At 38.1% G+C, this 25,346-nt stretch overlaps 1 protein-coding gene across 1 annotated transcript in view; it reads right to left on the bottom strand.

The window, feature by feature from the left end:
• The window catches only part of LYST (lysosomal trafficking regulator), a 76,035-nt gene that overhangs the window by 43,660 nt on the left and 7,029 nt on the right, over window positions 1-25,346 (bottom strand). The window contains exons 2-14 of the mRNA XM_063390443.1: window positions 19,815-19,888; window positions 18,441-18,639; window positions 17,471-17,561; window positions 13,750-15,826; window positions 11,136-12,168; window positions 10,031-10,192; window positions 9,233-9,389; window positions 6,678-6,904; window positions 5,881-5,947; window positions 4,980-5,089; window positions 3,526-3,949; window positions 2,304-2,448; window positions 1,365-1,538 (exon numbers count right to left, since the gene is read on the bottom strand). Of these exons, the coding sequence (XP_063246513.1) occupies window positions 1,365-1,538; window positions 2,304-2,448; window positions 3,526-3,949; window positions 4,980-5,089; window positions 5,881-5,947; window positions 6,678-6,904; window positions 9,233-9,389; window positions 10,031-10,192; window positions 11,136-12,168; window positions 13,750-15,826; window positions 17,471-17,561; window positions 18,441-18,632 (4,859 nt within the window). The 5' untranslated portion in view covers window positions 18,633-18,639; window positions 19,815-19,888. The remainder of the gene's footprint in view (window positions 1-1,364; window positions 1,539-2,303; window positions 2,449-3,525; window positions 3,950-4,979; window positions 5,090-5,880; window positions 5,948-6,677; window positions 6,905-9,232; window positions 9,390-10,030; window positions 10,193-11,135; window positions 12,169-13,749; window positions 15,827-17,470; window positions 17,562-18,440; window positions 18,640-19,814; window positions 19,889-25,346) is intronic.

Raw genomic sequence — 25,346 nt, 5'->3', positions numbered from 1 at the left:
AGAAACAAGTTTAAATATTAAGAACTGATCAAAATTGCTATCTAAGATATTCAGCTTAGGTTTAAAATTCATTTTGATACTCAGTAGGTGAGAAGCCATGCTAAATTACTGAAGTCCTCTTCAACTTCCAGGCACCTTAAAACTCAGTAACAAAATGATACATACATTCCAATACTGCACAGAACAGGTGAATAGAGTCCCAGCTAGGGTTGCCATGAAATCAAGTTCTCCTAGTTCTGAAATTTCTTCCTTCTTTCCTCTGACCTCAAAGAGGAAATGGTATGTAACACTACATCCACTTCTAAAATACCACAAGTTTTCAATCATTTCTACTATTCCTAACAAGTCAAAGTCCTTTGAGCATGCTAATGCACATCATGAAAACCATGGTTCCCCAAATGCTAGAAAACACCACGATGAGGATTTGCTTGTACCAGGAAACATTGTCAGAACTAGTGTGCTGCACAGCCACAGGCAATAAGCCTGATGCTTTCAGAAAGCATCCAATTAACTTTACGTGCCCTTACATAAACAGACTGATTGGACTGTAAAGGTCATTTAAAGCTTCCTGAAAGAGCCCAACTATTAGCAAACTAGCAACTAAATCTACAGAGAGAGAGGCCTCAACAACTACACATGCGGAGAACATTGTAGCAGTTTTAGCTTTCCCCTATACCTCCGTATTTGGAGATACAAGCACAGACTTAACACAGCCTTCACAGACTGGACTTTAGGAAGAAAGGGTAAAGACTATGATATTTAATAAATTCTTATTTATCTAACCAGTGAATAATTCATACACGCACAGGCTCACTCAACATAGTATCAGGTACCTCATTTAGGAGCATGGACCTTAACTTGCAGTGCAAGTAGTACTTCTCACTCTCAGTTCTTGTCTGAAATATTTTTTAACTTCTTCCCTATTCATTTTTCTTAGTGGTATAAAGTGACTGCCTTTTCTCCTACTCCTCTTAATTCCTACTTTCAACGATATTGCCAGTACCTGACCTACACCTCCTTAATCCAGATTCAACTAGACACATTATGCCTACTGCTAACTCCATGCCATAGCTTATTTTGGATCTTACTCAAAATCTTGCCTCTTTTCCTTATCTGTGATAAAGAAAAACATTGATGTTTGCACTGGTCCATGGTATAAACTGACACTTCTCAAAGTAATCCATGAATCTTCTGGATATCTCTAACATTCTAAAGAATTCTTAACAGTGTAACATACTCCCTTCTCCTATCCTCCTAGAAGACTACTCAACTGCAGCTTGCACCAAGATATAGCAGATATTTTCTTACCAGAAAATATCTTTGAAAGAAGTTAAATATCTAGGTACAACTATTGTGTTCTTTACCTCTGACCAGAAACCCACAGCAACAGCTTTCCATGGAAATTTTTCTTGCCTTCTGGCTTCTGCAGATATTTTAATGCCAAATGCTGCCACCTGCCCACATGGAAAACATTCCCTGGAGATTCAGCCTGTGCCAGCAAACCAGCTTTCATCTCGTCATTTGGATCCATACACATACTATGAAAACAACAGAAAAGGAAAAATGAGGGTGTGTATTTCCATATTTGCATTTTAAGCCCCAAATCTGCACACTTGGCCTCAGTTAATTTGAGACTGCATTTCTTAACTTTGACAGGTAATTTTTTTGATCACAGTTCTATTTTTAGAGTGCTCAGCATAAGCTAGGAAAATCATCACAACACTTTCACCTTAGTTATTTAACTTGTCTGTATAAATGTGCTTACATTTAAGATAAAGATACCTCTATTTTAGAGAAAAGTTGAATTCAATTTATTGAAAAAAACTGCAGATGCTTTGAACACTGAAATACAGTGTTCTAAAATTGCAGTTTTAGACACATGTCAAGGATACTTAAGGATTATTTATGAGAACAAAATAAGGGCTAAAATGTACTCAGAAGATTAAAACCAAGACTGCCCCAGTAAGTACTACATAACAGTAATTTTCACAGCTGAGGTGTGAAAACCTACAGCTGCAAAAATCTTTTCCATCTTCTCACACTGATTGCGTCATTTCATTAGAACTTGAATTGCTGCCTTGTGGGCAGTTATTTATAAATGACTACATGAAACACTCAAGACCAGAGCTTACCAGCTGAAGCTGATAATTTAATGCACTTACTTGACTTTGCCCCATCAGTGTGCAAGATGTCTCTACTACAGAAATTAGTTCTCTACCCTCCATCAGTACTCTCTGCAAGTTGCTATGAGGGGTTACAATACAATATGTCCACAGGACTGCTTCTGGACTAACACAGCATACCGAAATATGAACACTCCGGTGTTCAAGTCTGCCCAAACTTGTATCATCAGAGCTTTGGAACCCAGTGAAATTATATGAATGCAGCCATCTTCAACAAGTTTGTCTCCCAGGCTTACATATTCCATTCCTATAGACTTGGTGTCTTCTAGAAATAAAAACAAGTTGCAATTACAATATAATACAACAACAATGCCTTTCACAGCATATATCAAGTGTGAAAAATAACAGTTCAGGTATTGCATAGAATTGGGTTTGTTTGGTTGAGGTGGCTTGGCTTGGTTTTTTTTAAGTGGGTTGACTAGTAAGTTTGATTCTCTTCAGAAACCTAGGCCTCAAACAGAAATAGACAAACTTAACATTAACTCAGCACTTTACATGTTTTTGTTTGTAATATATAAATCCACTGAGCTGAATACACTCCACCAATGATGCTTTTGACATATCATATTACAATCCTATGCTGAATTATCAGCTTGCACCAAGAAATCTTCAGATTTTTCTTCACAAACCACCCTACCCTTTAAGCACGATCAGCATTCTTAATTTACCAAGCAAAAGCACAGATGTAACAAAAGCAATTCTACTGAGTTCCAAGGTTCAGGGTTGGGTTTTCCCTCTTTCTATTTAAATAAAAAAAGAAGGAAAAAAGAGTTAAGGTATTCCAAGTGTTGTGAATGGGAGATATTTTAAATGAGGAATTTTCCCTTTGCAAATTATAGTCCAAAAGATTCTGCTTGGAACAGTTTGGGAGCAGCTGCGTCCCTACAAAAGTATTAACAGAAAATTATTGTACTGCTACTGGCATTTACATGGTGCACACACAAGGAAAGTTAAGAGCATTTATACTGAGTCAGCCTGAGACTTGATCATCAATACATTCAATCAGATAAACTTGAGCAGGTTTTTTCCGTAACCACAGCTGCAGCATTTATTATTTTCATCATCACATGAAGTAGCATAAATATTACTGAAGTTACAAATTCAATGAGAATACTACATTTCTGAAGAAACAGGCATTAATCTAATTCAAGAACTATGGTTGGAAATGTTGTATCTCTAAGTATTTGGCACAGTAGTCATTAAAAAAATTAGAAATACTACCACTGCTGTTTGATATCAATCATAACATTTCCAACTTTTGTACACAGTACATAGATTAGTAATACTTATAACCAGAATCCTCCAGTGCTACTTCAATAAAAACAAAATACCACATCCTCACCTGTGCTGTCAAAACTGTTCTCTCTTACAGCTATGAGTCTGCTTCGCCTCTTGACTTTTTTCCCCTTTTCTGTTGAATTTTCTGTTTCGTGAGCATACTCCAGACGAAACCACAGTGAGACACTGAAGCCATCGGACATGTGTGGCCAACAGTTTTGCCCAACTAAAGGCAAGTGAATTGGAGCTACGTGCCAAGAAGAAAGCAGCTGGTGACTCAAGTTTTCACCATCTGCCTCTTTCTTACTCTGTGACAATTTTGGTCTTTTTAGTAGTCCAGCATTTTTATTGTTGGAAGTGCCAGCGCATTTTTGTGAGGAACTGCTACTCAAATTTGTGCCATTCAGCAAAGGAAAGGCAAGGTACTGTAATGGATTCATATAAAAATTAGCATCTACAATCTTCAATACACCCTTGAGTAGTATATCCTAGAAGAAATAAAACAAATGAGAAAAAAAAGGAAACTGTTTATACTGTGTAGTCAAGTATCGTGCAACCAAATAGAAGCCTACTCCTCATTTAAACTTGCATTCATGTTTTCCCAAGAGAAGCGAGCTCATATAGCCAAACCCACACACACTGGCAAAGCATCAGGCAGCAACTTCAACAAACTGTGTGGCCCAACAAGGCTCTGGGAATTGAGTCTGGGCAGATCAGACTTCATATTACCACGCTTAGGAATCAGCTGAAATGCAGCAGGTGGTCACTGCACAATCTTATCTCACCCCTGCTATGTGCATGTAAAGATTGCACCTTTTATCCCATGCTTTGAGGCAGGTTAAGAAAGCACACACAGGCCATGACTTTTTTATTGCATAACCAGTAACAAAACTAGCTGAGCCATTAAGCCAAAAAGTTTCTCTTGTTATTTGGCTGATAATTACAAGCTATCATTAAAAATTTGACTTGTGACTTTTTGTTTGGTTTGGTATTATTTCACGCTGCACAGTAATTTTTTTTTATTTTCTTCCACTTGTACTTTTCTAAAGACTCTCACAGAAACCAACAGAGTTATTTCAGCAGTATGTCCCACACAAGGAGCAGATTCCAGCATCACACTAACCAACTTGGGACACTTTCAAAAGTAATTCCTGCTGCTAAAGCATTCTCAAAATAGTGAGATGCCTTGTATCTCTTACTTTAAAGGAATTGCTGTAAATTCTACAGTATTGTTGTTCTGTCATCCACAAACACAATGTCAGTCTCCTTGAGAGGATTCTTGTGCTAAAGAGAGTTCCCAGGACCAACACACCCCTCGAAACCCTTCCCATCTACTCTCTCCTTTTCCAGTTTTGAGAAGGAATTATTTCTACAACCAAATTGTACTTGCTCTGATCAGTTCAAACATTGCTGTGCATCTCCTTATTTCCCAAAATTCTTGGATGCGAAAGGATTTTCTTTTTGCTTCATTTTTCTCATTAGACCTCTGAATTTTGCTATGTGCCACTCCATACGTACTGTGCAAGGTGTCTTCTCCAAAAATATCCTCAGAAGATGAGTTAGCTCTTCTGAACAGGTCTGTGAACTCATCAAGGAAACTAGCAGATCTACCAGCACCATCTGACATGCTAAAAATAAGGAGACAATAATATTGTTGAAATGGAGGTTAAGCTTTAAAAATTCATATTCTATACTAGTACAAGGAAAGATTAATTTGGAATTCAACGTGTTTTTCAAAAACATTTCAAATTAAGGAAGCAATAACGATTACAAGATGAATTCTAGCGAGATCCAACAGTACTTCCTGACACTATTATTCAAAATTCCATTGAATCAGTTAGTGCTATGCTAAATTTTGACCCAGATTTGCAAAATGGAGTCAAAGTGTGAGAACCAAGCCTTGCAAAAGGCTCTCCCCATAAAGCCATAATGGATTCAAGTCCTGGGATGGTTTACATCACCTCCTGTTGTGAAGCACCCTCACTGTGTGAAGCTACCTTAGGGCAAGCATTTCATCTGCTTCCACATTCTTGGATTAGCTAGCTGCTTTCCAGTTAGAATTAAACCCAAGACATCATCAAGTTACAAAGAAACTGGAAATACAGACTTATGTTGTGATGGAATGTGAATTCATCAGCTGGTAGTTTTTCCAAGCAATGTTTAACACTGTCTTATCAGTGTTTCTGGTTTCAACTATCATTTTAAGAGCAGCCAGCATTTCTTTAACCTATTTCCACTAGCTCAGAAATAATCCTATATTTACACAAAAGTTATACAAGTTTTTTACAAGTTAAAAAAGCAGCTGCATAAATTCACAAGCCAATGAATTTCCTTTGTCAATTTTGCATTTGCACTATTTGACTGTGTATACATGAAATTTTAAAAACCAGTATTTAAGTTACTTGGGCCTTCAACTCACCATGAAAACTAGTTTCTGTTTGTGTCAATATATTGAGAAATCCTCCCAAAAGGTGTTTAACAGCTCCCTGTTGAAAAGAAAGGTAAAATGAATAGCTGAAGAATACACACCAGCTCAAAGAACTAAGGAATAAATTCTTCTAATCAATTCCTGACTACAATTGGTTTTAATGATAATTCAAATGATTTGAAATTATGGACTGTTTTTATATTTGCCAATGAACAATCTTTCCTGTTCTGTACAGTTCAGTTGCAGAAGAGAGACTTCGAATTTCAAATTATTATCTCTTGCAGGAAGGATACTCAATTCAGTTGTTAAAAAAGGTAACTATCAGAACTCCAAAGGATCATGAGGGCATGATCATTTGCATAACTAACTTCTAAAACAAAGCTATGAAGAAAAAAGCATGGAATATTTTTGAGGTACATGACTGATAGTTTCTAAAAGTACACATTCAATAAAAGGTTTAGAATGCTTACATATACACAGATACAAGCAGGTATCTGCCCTTTTTTCTTAAGGCTCTGACAATCAAGTCTATCTGTAGGGGTTGAACAATCTTGATAAAAACAGACACCTGCAAAACTCAAAAGCTGTGTAGGACAAATACTTTTCAATAAACTACTTAGCTCCTGGTAACTTAAATGCAATGCAGTTGACAATATCAGTCATTTACACAGTTTCACATCTTATCAAGTCCCATAAAAAGTGAGACTACTCAAGATCACTCCATTAGGTATGATAAAATTAAATATACACAACTGCTGAACTGTTGCCTCTGTTAATAACATTTTTACCTGTTCTATGAGGACAGTGGCATTTCTCTCCTTCTGGTTGATGATATTCAGGCAGCTTTGGAATACATGAGCAAGCACATCTAAACTTGCATTACCAGTTGAGAGCAAGTTTAATTCTAACATGCAGATTTCAGGATACATTAATTCTCCTTGATTGATGCTTTCAGCAAGGCCATTAAAATAACCTGAAACACCAGTACATCCTGGTTCTGCCTTTGTGTCTGCTCCTAAAAAGAAACCACATGTGTCTTACTGCAACTTACTCAGCCGAATACAGTTTGCATGATTTAAGCAGAACATGCAAGGACATATCTCATAGGTACAAACCATAAACAGTCACTAGGTTATAACCAATTTTCAGAAATTAGCGTAATTTTATATTCCGCTTCAGATTTTTCTGTTTTGCTGCTAATGCAGAAGAGCAAGGATGCAGTTTTGCCCATTGCATGCTCTTAAACTATCTAGCTTCGTTTCCTGGGGACTGGACACACACAGTAATGGCAAAATATGCAGTTCATGAAACACAACAGTAAAATCATTGTAACAGAGCTCCAAGGTTCTATACAAACTTCGAGCCTGCCAAGAAATAAGATAAATTTAAGGAATTTCATATTAAGAGGCTGGAGGAAGCAATTTGTTATTTAACTCTGAAAATGCTCGTGACAGAATTTCTGCGTGACAATCAAAGAAAAAAACACAAACATGTAAGCCTGCCTTGTTACATTTTGGAGAGACTTTAAAATACATTACTTAAAATGACTTGGTTCAGACATGTTACATGCAAACGTATCATTTGAGATTAATATTGAAATTAATTTTTTAATTCACAAATGCTTTTAAAATATTATAAAATCTATTGATAAAGCCTAGCCATGCAGGTAAACAGCAGCAGTTTGATGTACTTCTACTAAAGGCTGTTGCTGCTCATGCTGATCTCATACCAGAACATAAGCACCCAGGTGTGCTCGGCACAAAGGAACAAATTAAGTCAAATTCATGTTTAAGATTAATTACACAAACAGAATGTGCATATCAGTGTTTAGAATAAAGAGATATGTTGTATAACAAGGGGGCTATCAAGTCAAATGAAGCATGTGACTGGGAAAAGCCAAACAGCGCTTGACAAACCTGATAGCCTTCCACAGGTGAGAAACCTCCTGGGTTGACATGGAATGAGCAGTGGATGTCAACCTGTATTCCTCCAAGGCTTTCCAAAATTTCCCACAGGCTCCCCCCAGAGAATCTGATGTATTAGGGTGGAGACAAGGGGTCTGTGCAGTGCTGGGCACTGACTGCCTGGCCACACACAGAGGATGGTGGTAAATCCTTTTTAAACTGGACACTGCCACCAGCGGGGTCCCCAGGGATTGATAGTGGGCCCAACACAGTTTAACATCTTCAGGAGTGATCTGGGTGATGGGATCAATCCACCCTGATGGAGTTTGCCAACGATACCAAACTGAGGGGGAGGTGGACACTCGGGGAGGGAGAGTCACCCTGCAGGAACCCTGGATAGGCTGTAAGAGGGGGCTAACAGGAACCTTGTGAAGTTCAGCCAGGACAAATGTAATGTCTGCACACGGGGAAAAAAAATCCAGGAGTGCAGCACAGCCTGGGATCTGCCTGGCTGGAGAGCTGGGGTCCCAGTGGACAGCAAGCCCAGTGTGAGTGAATGTGTGCTGCTGTGGAAAAAAAGCCAATGGGATGGTGGGCTGCATCAACAAGGACATAATCAGCAGAGAGAAAGAAATTACTGTTCCACTCTACTCAGCACTTGTCAGACCATATCTGGAACCACTCTGTTTATTTTTTGTCCCCACTACACAAAAAAGACAGGAGGAAAGGTTGGGAGAACTGGGCTTGCCCAGCCTTGAGAAAAGGCAGCTTAGAGGACACCTTATCACCGTTTAAAAGGTGTCTACAAAGAAGGTAGACTCCTTTTTTCCAAGGAGTCACACGGACAAAGCAAAGGGTAATGAGTGCATGTTACTTCTGGGGAAATTCCATATAGACACAATGAGAAAGTTTTCCCCAGTGAGAAATCAGGCATTGGAATAAATCTCCCCAGGGAAGTGGTACATTGGACACTTCAGATTCAGCTGGACAAGATGCCAGGCTACTTGTCTAGACTGTGCTTTTGCAAAAAAGAGTTGGACCAGATGATCCTTGAGGCCCCTTTCAATCCAGTATTCTATAACATAATTAGACTATTTAATTTCCACCAGATGGTGACAATTCTAAAGAAAAAACATTAGAGCACTGACTTTCAAACAAACTACAGATACCTATCTCTCTGGTTTCTAGATGACATTTGAGCAACATGACTTTAGAGCAAGAGTCACATAAACCAAAACAACCAAGACAGAGCAATTTCTGTAACATCCATAAGAATATTTATCATCTCTCCATCTGTAACTCCATTCTATCAGAAGTAAATGAAGTTAATTATTTCTACCTGTTAGAGGTGCTTGCACTGTTTTGGTACACCTCAAAAGACAAACAAGCTTTGCCATATCATAAAGACAGCTTTGTATATTCAGGAAGTTCCCATTTACCTTCATTCTTGGTTTCACTATCATCAGGGTTACTTTCACTATCTGCTTCATATCCTTCCTCTTCAGCAAAAAGTTTAAGACTGCAGCACTGTGATTCTTCGGTTTCTTCAGAGATTTCTCCAGGTTGTGACACAGGCTCCTTCTCAGTGTAAGGAGTCTGTAAAATACAAGCAAATAAACTGTCATTGGTCAGAAAAACAAAATCTGCCTTTGGATCAGAAAAGCTAATGATTTAGAACCATTCAAATGCCAATTTTCTCAAAGCCCATTGGGAAAAGAAACTGATACACTTCCAAGAAACTTGAAATATGTTATAAAACCTAATTCTTTTGTAAAAGACTGAATCTGCAAACAGTGATTTTTCTTCCTAACTACATGATAGAAGTTTTAGTAAGCAGCATTAAAACTGTGTTTCTAAATCACTATCACCATCAGCATGCCCCGTAACATTCACTCGCAGCTGAAGATATCTACAGCCATTAAGGTCACTCAACATTCCCATTTGAAGCTCTTCCTTTAAGAGTTCATCACACTGTTGTGAGATGAAACAGTACAGAGAACATCAGGTTGACTGAGCTTGCTACTTTTTGGGGCATGACTCATTTCGAGCAGTAATTGTGGGCACCACATCAATAAACAGCATTCCACTTTCGTATGAGAAGCAGAGATTTCATCTTCAACTGTCACAACAATCAAACACATACAAACATTTCCTATCAAGTTTTAAAAGACCCAGAGAACAAATGTGAGAAAATCTTGCATTATTCAGAATTAGACTGTTTAGCTGATGTTTCATACCTTTTCAATTTTTTCTTCAGAATGATCCAGATCAGCAGAAAAAGTGCCCAACGCAACACGAAGCAGTGAATCAAACAGAGGCTTTGCCAAGTCAGTTTCTATCACTTTTGACTGAGCAAGCTGCTCTCTTATTTCAAGTAAGATATCATCCACACCGGTATTCTGTGTTTGGGGAGAAAAAAACATTTTGATTCATGTTACTATTTCTAGCTAACAGAAATACACTGGCTCTTGCATTTAAGAGCTTCTTCTTCCACCTACACTAATCTGACTTCTCATCTAAAACCACCAGAATTCATCCAGGCTCTTGAAATAAGAAAGATTTATCCTACATGTCACGACAGATTTCATTAGAACCTGCACACTGAAAAAATCTGGCAAAAAGCTGTTGTCTAAAATTTGCAGGTGAAAGTGCTGTTTCAAAAATAAACGTTTTTGAAACAGTTTCAGGTACACTGTGCATTCAAAGCACACCACAACACTACTAGTAGTTAACAAGAGAGGGTGGACATGTCCAAGATCATAAAACAGTGAATGTTCAAGACAGAACTCCAGATTCCAGTTCTTTCCTGTACTTAATGCCTCCTGCTTTGCAACAAATTGCCAAGTAATACTCAAGACAGTAATTAAAACATTAAAGAAAAGTGAAGGTGCCTTCTGTGAATTAACAGCTTCTTGTGGAATACTGAATTAGTTGACCTCTAAGACTTAAGGAATAATTTTTCAGGTGTCCTTTCGTTATCTGTGCCTTTCAGTAGTCCCTTCTCAAGCACCATGGCTCTGCTCAGAACCATCCTCAAAGAACATGAGTCACTAGGTATAATGGTGACATCTTGCTTACACTGCTTTCCTGCAACATCCCTTTCACACACATTCTCCACTGAAGACTCTTTCTAAAAAGAGTACTACTCAAGAAGACAGGCCACTACTCTGACTACTAAGCTCAGTATTTGGCTGTACACTTTCAGTACCATACAAAACATGGTACCACAAAAACTGCATGACACTTTTACTTCCCTAGAAGAACTTTTGAGTAAATTACTGGTAAAATAATATTGTATGAAACAAACAGGAGCAAAGGAAGCCAGGGGAAGTTGCACAGTACCTGGTGAAACATCTCCACTTCTGTCTTCTGCTGCATGGTGCTCGCACTGTGTAGACAGATGGTCAGCAGAGCTTCTAGAAGCCTGATTCCTTGAAGTGCCCACTCAGTCTCTTCTCTTGCAGAGGTCCTTATCCCTTCAAGATTGGCACCTGAAGTAACCAAAGCAGGTTCCATGCTCCCAGGGCTGTCACAGGAGACAGAGTTAGGCACCAGCTGCTGGGCACCAGCAGGACTGCCAGAACTACCAAGCTCCAATTGCGTCACCTCTCTGCTTTTAGCCAGCTGAACAGAGTCATCCTTGTTGAGAAGCTCAGCTCGAGGACTCCCATGTGAACTTCTGCTGCTTTCACTCAATACTCTCTCCCTCTTTTCTTGCTCCTTCTCCTTATTTTTCGCAAGTTTCTGAATGATCAGGATTAGTAATCTCTGGCATGCTTCAAAGCCTCCAAGTCTATGGAACTGTCTCTGGAAAACTGAACTACACAAATAAATGCAACGACACATGGACCAAATATCTGCAGCCCTATGGATATGTTCCAGAGAGGGCAAAGTAAGGCTTTCCAGGGACAGATAGGGTAATCTGTGGCCCAATGGCTCACTAGCTGTGCTATCATATCCCGACGTATCTTCACACTCATTCGCTGAATCCAGATCACCATCTGCTTCTTTACTTATACATAAAAAAGCAACACAGAGGAACAGGTTTATTGTGTTGACATGAATGTCTTGGCTCACAAACTTTTTCTTTTTTGGGTAAGCCTCTTTCAAGCCAGCATAGAACTTGCTCAGGCTTTGAGGGATTTCTGAAACAGCATGCTGGCTACAAAGAGAAGCAGGCAAGTCAGACACAGATTCCTTTTGTTCGCTGCTGAGGCCTTCCAGTTCTGGTGTTGCTTGGTCTTCCTGATGATCATCAAGGCAAAGTATCAAAGTCTCTAACACCTTCAAAGAATGGCTTCTTAATGTATCCAAGTAATTTAACTCAATCATTTGATTCACTCCATTACAACTCAGAAACAAATCTCTAATTACTCTGCAAGAGAAAGCACAAGGAAGTAACTTCATAAACCAGCCAAAAACTCATGTAAGTCAGCAATTGCTATAAATTACCATAAATTAAAGAGAAGAGGAAATTGTCTGCAGCACTCTAGGATCCCAACTCAACATCATTCACCTAGTAGTGGAAAATTCAACTTTTTTGTGAGATATAATGAAGGAAATACTACCCTCTAAAATGCAGACCACAAAAATATATGATGTTCAAAACATTGAAGGTGGCTAATTAACTTTATTTATGACATTTACTCTTTAGTAGTATGTCCCTGCCCCAATTTTTTATTAGCAATTGAAGCTAGTATCTTTATTTCTCTGTTCAGTGATTTCACCAGAAAGTAGAGATTCCTTCTCAAATAAACTTGATGACACATTCCTAGCTGTCTACTAGGTGCATAGATGACGTATTTCAGATAAATTCAGTAATACCTTTCAAGCGCAAGTTTTTGTGCAATTGTTATGTCAGCATGCCCAATATCAAAAAAAACTCTCATATATTTGCTTCCAAGTCTGTTTTTCCCTTTTTCTACTCTCCAAGCACAAAATTTAGGGTAAGAACCACCAGGTTTTCCAGCATACTATGTTTGCTTGTAGACACCCACCTTACTTACCTCCTATCTCCTTCCCACAGGATCACTTACTCTAGAATCAAATGGATCATTTACTTATTTATTCCCACCTTTAAGCCAGTAAAAACAGGACTTTTTAAGCATTTTTCTTCATCTAAGCTTTATTTCTCTTGCCTCTTTGCCACTAAGTACACTTTCAAAAATTAATACCTTCTGATACAGTTTAGGTTAGGATAGAAGTTAAAACTGTATTAGATAATCCCTTCACATAAACTGGAGTAGTCTACTCTTTGTCTTGGATAAACCCACTAAATTCACTTCAGGAACTCCAGAGAAATAAAATCAACCTTTCCTGGACAAAACAACACATTCACATTCTGAAAGAAGTTCCATGTATTCATTAAACAATTATTTAATCAATTTAACAATAAATAAAAAGTATCTATTTTATGCCTTGGGAGAATGTTTGTGCCTTTTGGTTTGTTTTGGTTTCTGTTCTTAAACTATGTTTTTGGGTAGTAGGAATTTATAAGTTAGAAAACAGTTATTTCAGGAAAAGTAAACATCAAGCCTTATTTTTGAAAGGTGGTTTCTATAAGTGGCCATTCTAGAAAGAAAAAGGAAACAGATCAGAAAAATATGTATTCTAATTCCCACAGAAAAATGACATATCAATCTGTTAAACATTCCTGACTAATTTTAGAACAAGGAACGAAGAGGCAGAGAGCGTGTCACACTGGACAAAGATTTTATTTGTTGCTACAGAGTTTGGTTTGTTAAAGACTATAGCTCATGAGTAGAGGGCCCTCATTTCCTCTGACTTATGAATCTAGACTTGTATCCTGTTGCTCAAGTATTTATCTTCTTGCCACCTGCAATAGCCAAACACTGTCCAGAGTCCAAATAAAACCTACATTCTGATCAGTAACAATTATACAAAGCTCTGCACCTAATTAGCACGTTTTCCAATAATAAAAAGAAAATCAACCAACCTGGATTTTAGCAACACAGGGAGCATCTGCAAATAAACCTGAAGCACTTCAGAAGGCAAATCCTGGCTATGGTAACTGCACATGAATTTATCAGCTGTACTTAGTCCAAGCTGCTGTTGAGCATGGCAAGCTAGCTCAACTCCTCTCTGAAGCACGGGATTATAGATACAGTTATACAGTTTCCACTGGACCACTACATTCCCCTTTTGCATTAAGTGGCAAATATGGCTTGCGATCTGTGCGCCCCGTAGTTTGTCATCTTCAAAAATGATGTCCTGATAAGCCTCCAGTGCATGCCATCTCAACAACATGTCTTCAGATCCAGTGCTAGGCAGAATTCCCTGAACTCTGCAAGAGGAACTAGAGGTGGGACTGGCATCACTGGAGTTGCCCTGCAAGGCATCTTCCAGCTGAGCGAGCTGCTCACAGTCAACAGTACATATATTGCATGATGCCTGCATAATTTTTGGAGAGACTTCTGCTCCACCCAGTTGATCCAATATAAATTTGTTAAGGATGTTCAGTATGTGCTGTTGAAAATTTTTTAATATTGGCAACTTAGAAGCATGGAGCAATGGGACAATCACAGACTTTGGGTCCATACAACAACATATTCCCACATTATGTACACCTGAGAGAATCTCAGCACAGGTACTACTCAAAGAAACTTGCTGCAACAAGTGCAAACACTGGTGTGCACAAACAGCAATGCAACAGCATCTCTCGGGATAATCAACTTCTCCATCAGCAGTTTCAAAAGGGTTTTTGGAAGCTTGATTTTTAAAAGCAGACACGGAGAGCCCAGAGAGATCTCTGTGGTGATTCATGAAGTGAGAGTACTCACATCGTCTGTGCCGCTTTCTTGTACACATTGATTGATGGAGCTGCTCTGATTTTACTTTTTTGACAGTGCTGATTATTTTCATGATGCTGTTGATCAGGGCTTTCAGATGTTCTGAGACTTCCCCAGGTACTCCTTCATTCTTCATACACAGCCATTCCATTTGAAGCACCGTTACTTCAAACAGCTTAAATCCCTGCTGCTGTATGAACTCATGAACCAGATCTATAGCTTGGCTAAAGTAGGATGGATTGGAAGCTGCACTTTGTAGGCAGCAGATCAAAATCTGCAAGACTCCTTTTATAAGCTCAGGTAGAAGCAAGGCTCTGTGACGATATCTAGAAAATATGTAGTCATCCTGAACCAGCTGCTGTAGTGTTTTCTTGTATCCTGGAGCAAAAGGACCAGGTTGCTTTTCCAAGCAAATTCTGATTTTTAACGCTGCTTTAAGTAAGTCTGTTAAATTTCTTCTTAAATTGTCAGGCATTGTTTCTGTATTGCTAATGTCTAAAGACATAAGATGCAGCACTGTTCGAAAGAGCATCCTTTGGATCAGAGCCACAGGTTCTTCTGTCCACCCTGCAGAAACAATTTCATTTTCTGGGTTACTACTTAAATTGCAGGAGTCTCCAAATCCTGATAAGAACTCTGTCAATGTGGGCACGACACTCGCTGAAAGAGCAGAGCTGTGATTCAAAGCAATATCGAATTTGCACACTTTCTCTAGGAGAGACAGTAAGACATGGCATAAGTCAAAAGGAGAGTTATCCATGTTGCTTTCAGAAGTTCCTGCAGCTGGCTCATCCAAAACCTCATGTGCTGGAATAACTTTGCTGGAACTGTCTAGATCAGGGGCATTGGTATTAGAACCTGGTACCTCTTCAGGAGGTCGGGAATCACTTCTACCTCCAGGGTAGCTGTCCCTAGCAGAAGAGGTTAAGAAGGGCTGCAGTAGCTGGGAGCGCCTGTGTTTTGTTACTACAGCAGGCTTTTCATCAGAGTTGCCTTCGGAATCTGAAGTGGACAGCTGGGACCTCCTTGCATCTCGCACGGAGTAGCGGTGCGTGGTCTTGCGCAGGCGGCCGCTCCTCCGAGACCGGAGACCCAGCCTTGCACAAGTCTGAAGAGATGAATGAGCGCTGCCATCCAAGTTTAGTTTTTCCTGAGTAGATTTCACAGAACTTGCATTATTCTCTTTGGTCAGGCATATATCTACTGTAAAGGGTATATTAAAATCTGTTGAAACAGAAAGATAACAGAGGAACATTAAAGGAACATTAGAATATGTAAAGCATTTTTGCTAATTTTAGAGTTCTACATTTTCAGATTTAAAATACACAGCAAATTTGTATCTTAATAGGTCATGGTTTTGTATGCACCAGTATCAGACATTTTCAGCATAAAACAAGCAGCAACAACTCATGTTTAGGGGCCATACTGGCTATTTTTAAAGCCTAGACAAATGATTCCATTTTCTACTTAGGATTAAACAAAAGTGTGCTAAAAGGCTTCCTAAAACTTTTTGTTGGCACAACTATTCTTAAAAAAACATTCTTAAAAAAAGATTCCAGGGTAGATGAAAGGACTGTTTAGTAAGCAAACTAAGGGGAGGAAGAAAGGTCTTTTTAACTTGATGCTCCACTGTCACTTTCTGCAACTCAGCGGCAATAGGAACCAAGTGTGTTAGCTCACAGCCCTCTCAGCATGTATGAGGACACTGTCAGTGCACTAGTGGTAACAGAAAAAACAAATTTCTCTACTTATTATCAGTGCAAACCCTCGAGTATACAGACCTCAGTCTTTTTACTTCAGCATTAATTATTCCAAATACAAGCAGCAAAAATGAAAGTAGGGGATTTTAAAAGTCAGGGACAAAAGGGAGTCCATATAATAGCTATAAACGTCATTTAAGCTGAAGGAAAAGATGCTTCCATGTGCAAGCACAACTGTGCCATGCTGTTTCAAAAGTCATGGTTGTGATACTTAAGGAAGAAACATCATCTGCTTTGAAGGCAGGAAATCAATCAGGAGTACTTGACCAAACAATGAATATTACCTGCACAGAAAGAAAAAGCTGCCTAATACAGGGGAACTTACTTCAGTCTAAGAAAAAAACCAACTACTTAGTGCACAAGTGGATACATCACACTTACTCTTCCAGTACTAAGAGAGGGTAATTCACAGAAGTAAAAGCTGTGTATTATGTACTGTATAAACCACAGCATCCTGAAACCTATTTACACATCTACTTTTTAAAATAATCCTGGAAAAGCCACTAAGGTGTCCCAGAATAACCAAAACATTTCTTTAATTCCATCATGTTTATGGGAGTATGAAAGAATGATGCAACTGAGCAAGCAGGAAAGCTTATAATATAAAAGTTCAACAAAACTGGCCCTTTAAAGACTCCCAGGTCTATAAAAATTACCACAAGTCTTCAATTTGGAGGAGTTTCAAATACCAAAAAAAAACCCTGGAAGAGCTTCAGGTATGACTCCTTAGAAACTCTCTCAAACAGTCAGGTAATTTCATTTATTTAGTTTTTCTTTGTTTTACCCTCTAGGAGGGAAAAGAATGCATCAGACAAATATAAGAGCCCAAAACGAAACAAAAACATCTGACTCAGATCACTGCCACTTCCTTTTCCAGTTTTTACACAGCAACAAAAGCACTGCCTTTCACACTGACCAAAAGCCTTTACATTCTCTGCACAATTTTTTAGCATTTTATAATTTAAATTTTCTGCAGAATTCACATCTTCATTCCATATTAGAGGGTATGTACTACAAAGAGCTACTCTTTAGCACAGAGTCCTAGGCTCTGTGGTAAAACACAAATCACATTTTTTATGTGCTTAATACTGTGGATGATAAAACATACCTATTGCTTTTTCTTCCTGGACAGGGATTTTCCACACCAGTGGCAGAAGGGACAGCAGGAGGGTCAGAAGTTCTTCTCGACATGTCAGCTCCTATGTTAGGAACAAAATAAAAACAAAAGATCTTTACTTTTAAAAAATAGATTAACCTGCTTTATTTTACCACGCTATTAAGCATTCAGTTCCCTATGCCTTTCTGCTGTTTTAAGCACTGAAAAAATCCCCCAACTGCAGAGTGCTATAATCATTAACTAGAGCCAATCAGAAAGCATCCAAGGTATTCATTACACCTCTGCAACTGTTTCTGTACAAAGCTCTCCCAATCCCTCTCGTAGAAAGATTACCTCAAAAAAGAAAACCAGAAAAGTTAAAAGCACAAAACTTAGTGATTTTAAGTCAACATGAAGCCCCAGACAAGTCCAAAACTTTGTTCCAAAAATTTAACAGCAAAAAAATCAAAACCACAAAATAACCACTAAGAAACTTCCACTCCTACTGGGATTCTAACACTTACTAAGAACTTCAGTGAAGAGAAGAACTCTAGAAAGCACAGAATTCAAACACAATTCTTTTATGGCATGCTTTGCAGCACTATCACAATGGTTTCAGTCCTAAAGATAAATAACTTTCAAACACAACAAGCTGACTGAAGCATTTTGGCACTTTACATGATTCAGGGACATGCAACTGAAGTCTCTTCCCACCCAGCTACTGCACCTGAGTTTCACACATGCCTTAGTCAAATAGGAGCTGGCAAACAGGTCTACGATAATCTAGTTTTCCATTTTCTGCTCCTGCTGAAGGACAGAATGTAACTACAACATATCCTTTCGAATTTCTAGTCTTCCCAATTAACTCATGGACTCTCCATAAAAAGGGAAGAAAACAAGCACCAAGAACAACATGAGCCAGACAAATCCATGCAGCCAAAGCTCAATACACAAACTACAGCCACTTAAGAAAAGCTCCTACCTGATCAATTATTGAGTTCAGAGTAGTAAGCAAAATAAACCCACGGCCTTGAACTAAGTATTGTCCCAGTGCTGCCATATGAGTTTCCTCCTCTTCATCTTCCTTGGCTTCTGTCCTCTGTACCACTGCATTGCACAGTCTGTTGACATCAGTCAAGAATTCCCGTGCCAGTGAGTTGCTGGCACTGCTCATGTCTGAGCTGTAAGTAGAGGAAAGGACAGAAATTAACTCCATCAGAAAACATATTCATTATAGGCAGAACACTGAGGGAAAGAGAGCGTTTCTTCCCTGTATCTCACCTCCTCCAAAAGACAGTGTCTGTGGAACTGAGGCATCAGTACACCCAGGTAGGGTAGAAAGGAAAGAAAAAAATAAACTTAGAGAATTTCAGTGAAATTTTAGCTAACAGCCCAGGACCCCAAACACTGATTTCATAAATCTAACAAGCAAAAGCCTGTAGCAGAGCATTCCCTCCCACTGCATAAATGAAAGTTAATGACATTGTTCCAGCTTTTCTTTGTAACCTCTATGCAAGCTTCAACATTTGTCTGCTACTAAAAGATATTTGACCTGAAGCATAAGGGCAAAACACATAGCACTTACACAACACTGTAGAGAAAACATTCTTTAATAGTTTATTTGAACACTACCATGTTATGTATTCCCATAGTATGCAGATTGTTTCAAGAAAAGAAAAAAGTTACTGAGTTCAGATAATTTTGGGAGTTGCAAAAGTACCATGCTTTAGATTTACAACCAAACCAGACAGCGTTTTCCTTCTGGGTAGCAGTCACTACTAGTGTGTGCTTAATTCAAGAGACAATTCTGCCATTGTTCACGAAGAAATACCAAAAATATTGGTTCTGCTTTCCAGACTGATTAATTTTGCTTTGGATGCCCAGCACTAGTGCATGGAGAAACATTTAACTCAAATAGGACAAGAAATGCAAGACTCAGTTGTGGAAAACTCTCAAGAGGATCACAGAAGAAAGCAAAACAAAAACAATCATCAGTGATGGCAGCTATGGAAACAAGATCATTTAATCCACATAAACCTCACTTAATGAGTGCTACAGAACATTTAACTCCTATTTCCGTATAAACAGCTGAAGTAAAAGCTTCAAAAGTCAAATACTTTCATCATATCCAAGCACAGAATGTGCAAAAAGCCTTACAAGCCAAAAAACTTTCAATGTAACATTTAAATAGAACAGATGGATTAATATGTAATTATTAGGTAAAAAAACCAAGACCTTGTAAGTAAAATCAAGTTTGTTTGCACTAATGGTATAGAAAGCTCCTTCTAGTAGCAAAACTGCAAACACTTATACCTATAGTGACATTCACTGGAGAAATAGCAAAAAAAATTCTTACCAGAATCACTTTGCCAGCTTAACACATTTATCTCCTATCTGGAAGACCCAGCAAATATATTCTCGAAATATCACCTGTTTTGAGAAACAGAAAAACATCATGGTTAATATGATTTTTAAAAGTTATTTTATGATAGCTATTTGAAATTTAGGAAGAGTCCTTGAGGGTTTTTTGAGCTTTAAAGTCCTGGTTTTCACTTTTATCTTAAGATTGTGCACAACTGAAATTCTATTACAGAGAAAATAATTGCACACATGAGATAAGCTAACATAATAAAATCCATTAGTTTGTAAAATGCAAAATGAGCTAGGTACACAAGTTTAAATAACTCCCTCTAAAAGCAATATGACGTTTTAGTGATCACGACCTGCATATATAATATTTGAACAACTTGCAGCTCCAGGTACAACTGAGAGATAGAAGAGAACCGAATTATGCAGTCAGGTGTTGATGTAAATGCATCTCAAATCTGTCCTAGTCAGTCCTGACAGAATATCAATTCTCTATTACACTAAGCACCAGGGAAGATGTAGTTAATAAAAATTGTAAATTTGTCAGTGGGAAACTCATCAATTCGAAATTTATCACTGGGAATGCAAAGGGCAGTAACCAAGAAAAGCCTCAAAAACATCAAACTACTAAAGGTCTCTAGGTGAGCACTTGAAAGACATTTATTACATCTACAGTTAATTGTGAGGAAAAAAACAAAACACAATGATGGAGACAGAAAAAAAAAAGGAAAGAAAAACACTGAATTCATTGGCTTAGTAATTTCAGCTTAAAGTTATGATGAGCATGAACATTACACGACAGACTTCCTTAAGGAGAGAGACAAACACTATAGGTTACCCAGGCAAAACCAAATAATTGGCCTCCCTTTGACTGCTAGGAGAAATGTTTCATCCACAGCCTCACAAAAAACTAACACCCCCATTCAGCTAAGTCACAATTTATTGAAATAGAATAGTTTAAGCAGCTAGTGGTTTTGCAGTTGCACCAGACTAACAGACACGGAGATAAGCTGTCCATCATGTTTTTGTGTCCTTCCAGCTGAAGCTTCAGGCTCCAGGTTTCCTGCACTGCTTGCCTGGTTACATGGATTTAACACACATTGCTATATTCTATCAAAAGGGCAGATTACCAATATCAGTAGCAAGATAAAGTATGATTTTGTTGCCATTAACACAACAAGACATTCGGCATGTATTCTTAATACAGTAATTTAATATAGAATGCATAAGAAATTAAGATGCTCTGATTCTACACTGCAGAAAAAAAATGGTAAAGAGATACCATGCTGGATAACAAGGAACCTCTTTCAGGATTTGTTTGAACAAGTGCTAGCTAGTTCTGACTTGCACCTATTTCTTTTTCTGCAATGAAGTTTTGAAACAGACTGACAGCACGAAGGTATCTTTGGAAACAGTTGGTGATATAACCTAACTAAGGTGTATGAGAGCAGAAAGAAACCTACTAGAACATTGTACACAGTGCCAATGAGACATTAACAGTTTTACAGTTCTGAAATACATTGTGTCAGGGCTTCACATAGCCAACTCTAAAAAACAACAACAAAAAGCCATTTCACTTGCTAGAAGAATGACTATCGTATTTCATTAAAATCACCTCTACTTATAAAAGGCCTTTACTTATAAAAGGAAAAAACTTACAAGTTAAAAAAAAATCACTTAACTGTGAATAATCTGACATTCTCTGTCCTTTTCATGCCCATCTTTGCATCATGTTCCTAATTCAACCTGTATATCATGCCTGCCCTCTGGCCCCTTTCTGCACCATCTCTCAAGGGAGTTATTTCCTATTTACTGTTGTGGTAGAAATTGATTTCTTGCACCTGCAAATTGTATTTCCTCTGAACTTCTTTCCATTTTTATCAAGTCACTAATCAATCGAACATCTTAAAGTGTAAGACTGTCTTGTATTTCAGTGGACTTTGACAGAGAATATCAAAATTGTCCTTAAAAGGATGGAACTCAAAAATAAGACCAATTCAGCTATCTTGAATACAGAATCATTAATATACTAAATTTGCATTGTGCTAATGATTAGATGTTATCTCTAACAACAGTAGAATTTGTGGAAAGAAGAAAATGCAGCAAAAGCACAGAGGCAGAACTAGGTACTCTGTATACTAGAGTGAATTGGGCCTTTTCCTTAGTTATGTTTTCAGCAATACATTGCCAGAAAGGCCTGGAATGTCCAGTAAACAGCAGCATCAGGATAGAATACACTACTCAGTCAAAAGCCCATAATACTAGTTTATTACTGTCAGAAACTTGCCTAAGAGTTAAAGTAGGAGTAAAAGAGAGCTAGATAACATATAGCTACATGAAGATAGTAATTTATTTACCTTCCCTAGTTTTCTGTTTTAATTAAGAGATAAACATTGACCAGGCATGGCTGCAAGTCCTTTAACCTACAGACTGCAATGAAGTTGCTTTTTCAGCAGCTATTAAAATTAATGCATTGAAAAAACCACCTTAGTTTCTATAAGACATTGTGCAACCAATTTTTTTCTGGCCTCCAGTTCAAAACTTGCAGCCTTTTCACCCATTCTGTAGAATAAAGTATATATTTAAGTCACCTCTGGCCAACAAACACTACATTTAGTTTACACAGTATTCATTTCAATTAGCAAATGCTTATCCCAGCCTCATTGCTTGTACTTATTGTTTATACTCTGGAGAGCATGCTTGTTACCTTTTCAAGGATTTTAGCATTAATATATCAATCATTATTTAATCAGATTTAGTCTAGGGTTCAACTCTCAATTTAAGCTCAAGCTTCCATTAGCAGAGGACACGCACATAATGAAGGGCATCAGCATGTTATCAACACTAAGACACTCCACAAGAGGCTTGTGCTGTTGTAGCAAAGAGTTATTGCAGAAACTAAGTTTAGCATGTTAGTGGCAGACAGCAATTTAGACTGTCTGCTTAAAGAAATTCACTAACAATTAGACTAAGAAGGAAATCCTCTGTGCAAACTGAGGAAGAAAAGCAAGCGTATTAGAGCATGCAATAGAGAAATACATATGTAGCACGGTCTGGAATTAAATGGGAAGTAGCGTGCTGCCTTGAAATCTGTACATGGGGGAAAATGCAAGTAAAGGCTGGAAGTAATGCATCACCGAAATCAGCATTCTTCCTTTTCTGTCCTTTTGATATGATTCAAAGCTTTACACAAGCTGGAAAGAAATACCCAGCTGACATTGCCAAAATAGGTTACACAGCAGGAGCAACACACAGACAGAAAGAAAACAGGAACCTGCAGTTTAAGCAGAGCATCTCAGAAAGCTTGAGACACTTTGATGCTTTGCATTACTGATGCAGGGCAATCAGCCAAAAGAATAGCTTACAAAAGACAGTGAACATTTGCTAACCATTCAACAACTCAGTCAAAAACAGGAGCAAACAAGAGCAAAACCAAGATGCTTTAAGTTTGGTTCATTCTCAAAACAGACATACCAGACAACACTCCAGCTCCATAAAAGACCTCCTGCTTAATATTTTCAATCACTTTCTGCTTTGTCCTCTGCTATTATGTATTAACTATTTGTGGTTACAGAAGCAGAAAGCCCTATTACATACTAAGGCAGTGCTACTCCAACCATGACATTGCACATGAAAAAACAACCTCTTAACATACAGAATTCATTATAAGACTGCAGGTAGGTGACAATTTTTTGGCACAGTGCTATTTCTGACCAAGTATTTAATTTCATCAAGGAGTTCAGTGACCAGCTTTTAGCCTTATGTGTAATCCACTAGCCCAATATTATTTCTGAACAAGTAATTCAAGGTCTCTCCCCCCAGAACAAAGAAAAAGGTGAAAACCAAAAATTCTTGGTATGTTTGGATAAATAACACATGCCCTACCCTTTAAATAAGCCAGGGAAGTGTGTCAAGTGCACAAGACAGTAAACAAGTATTATTTTAATGAACCCTCAAAAGTATGGTAAGTAGTTCATCAGAGTAATGTTTCAGCATACACAAGCGTGTTTATGTCTATATAATCTTAATATTGCCACTTTATGTATTAAGTCCCATCTCACTTATGAGGGACATCTGTCTTGCAACATCTGAAGTCTGAGACTCCTGCTTCTCCAAGTATTGTAAGCCTTCTATAAGTATGTTGTTTACTTGTATTCTACTGCCATGGTATTAAAAATGTAATCCATGAAGCTCAGTGCTTACACAACCTGAGAATTTAAAAATTTCTACCTCTTGTGGATGTGCAAATGTTGTATCTTACACTGAAAAAAAATTAAAGGAATTATCTGTGCTTACTGAAAAAGTAGTCCTTAAAGAAATAAAAATACATATTTTTTGTATTGTGTATGGTTAGAGAACACTGGCATGATGACTAAACTAGCCCTTCATCATGTAGAATAGGAATGCCAAGGGAAAAAACCAAACGAGATCAGACAAATAATAAGCCAGGTTTGTTCAAACAAAAGAAACAGGTGCTTTCCAAAACACCTGTCACATATATATTTATAAAATCAAGTCAGCAAACATACCCAAGGCTACAGACACTTTGAGGTATACAGAGACATTACAGCAGGTGCAGGCAGGTCGCCTCCTCAGAAACAGTTTCAGAGCTGTCATCCTTCTGATCAAGACCCAGACCTGTGGTGTACCACACACTGAAATAGCAAAGAAAAAGCTGAACCCTTGCTTAGTCACAAATTATAATTTCCCATGGATTTTCAGGCCTCAGGTTTGAGAGACTGAAATCAAACTCATGGGTAATATCTTTGGGCACAAATATTGTTGCAGATGACACTTCCAGAACTTGGTCAGCGTAGTCTTTCAAGATATCACCTATAATGTATTTGCTAGAGTTTAATCAGCTTCCTGTGAGATATTCTGACCTATGAGTGTTTATGTCTGCTCTCCCCAACTTGACTGTTCCTAGAATTTCACTTGTCTAGCGAAACTGTTGGTGAAACCAGCTCTAAATAATAGAACTATTACTCAGAGGTATCTCAGATTAACATGTACACATTATTCTTAAACATACACCACCCCCCTCCCAGTTCATGTTTTTCTGTTCAACAGTTTCCAAAGTATCATCTTAATTTTTTCTTGCCAAAATCCAGCAAGTTCTCAGGTTCTGCCTTGAGTTATGAAGAACAATATACCTTTGTAAGTTAACAGATTATCAATAATTTCCTCCTCTTGAGTCTGGGGGAGATACCACTGAGACAGAGCTAATAGCAAAGAATCCCACAGGCTAGCTGCATATTAGACAAGAGTTTTGAGACAGCTTCTCAACTTCACGTGGAATTTTATTTAGTCATCAAACAATATGAAACACCTGTGAATACATTCCTGTCAAGCCTGAGATCAAGAAAAAAAGAGATATGATTCATCTAAGAAGATAAAAAGTATAACACTAATGAAAGACAGGCTCTCAAACAACCACCTACACTCAAGTTACACATTAGCCCTGTACATATGCTATACTCAATTATGCTAAGATTGTGGTCTTACACTATCAGAAATCATT

This window comes from Prinia subflava, chromosome 2 (assembly GCF_021018805.1).
Source record: "Prinia subflava isolate CZ2003 ecotype Zambia chromosome 2, Cam_Psub_1.2, whole genome shotgun sequence".
NCBI classification, from domain to species: domain Eukaryota; kingdom Metazoa; phylum Chordata; class Aves; order Passeriformes; family Cisticolidae; genus Prinia; species Prinia subflava.
Note: the sequence above shows the minus strand (reverse complement) of the source record. Positions and strands in the feature narration are given on the sequence as shown.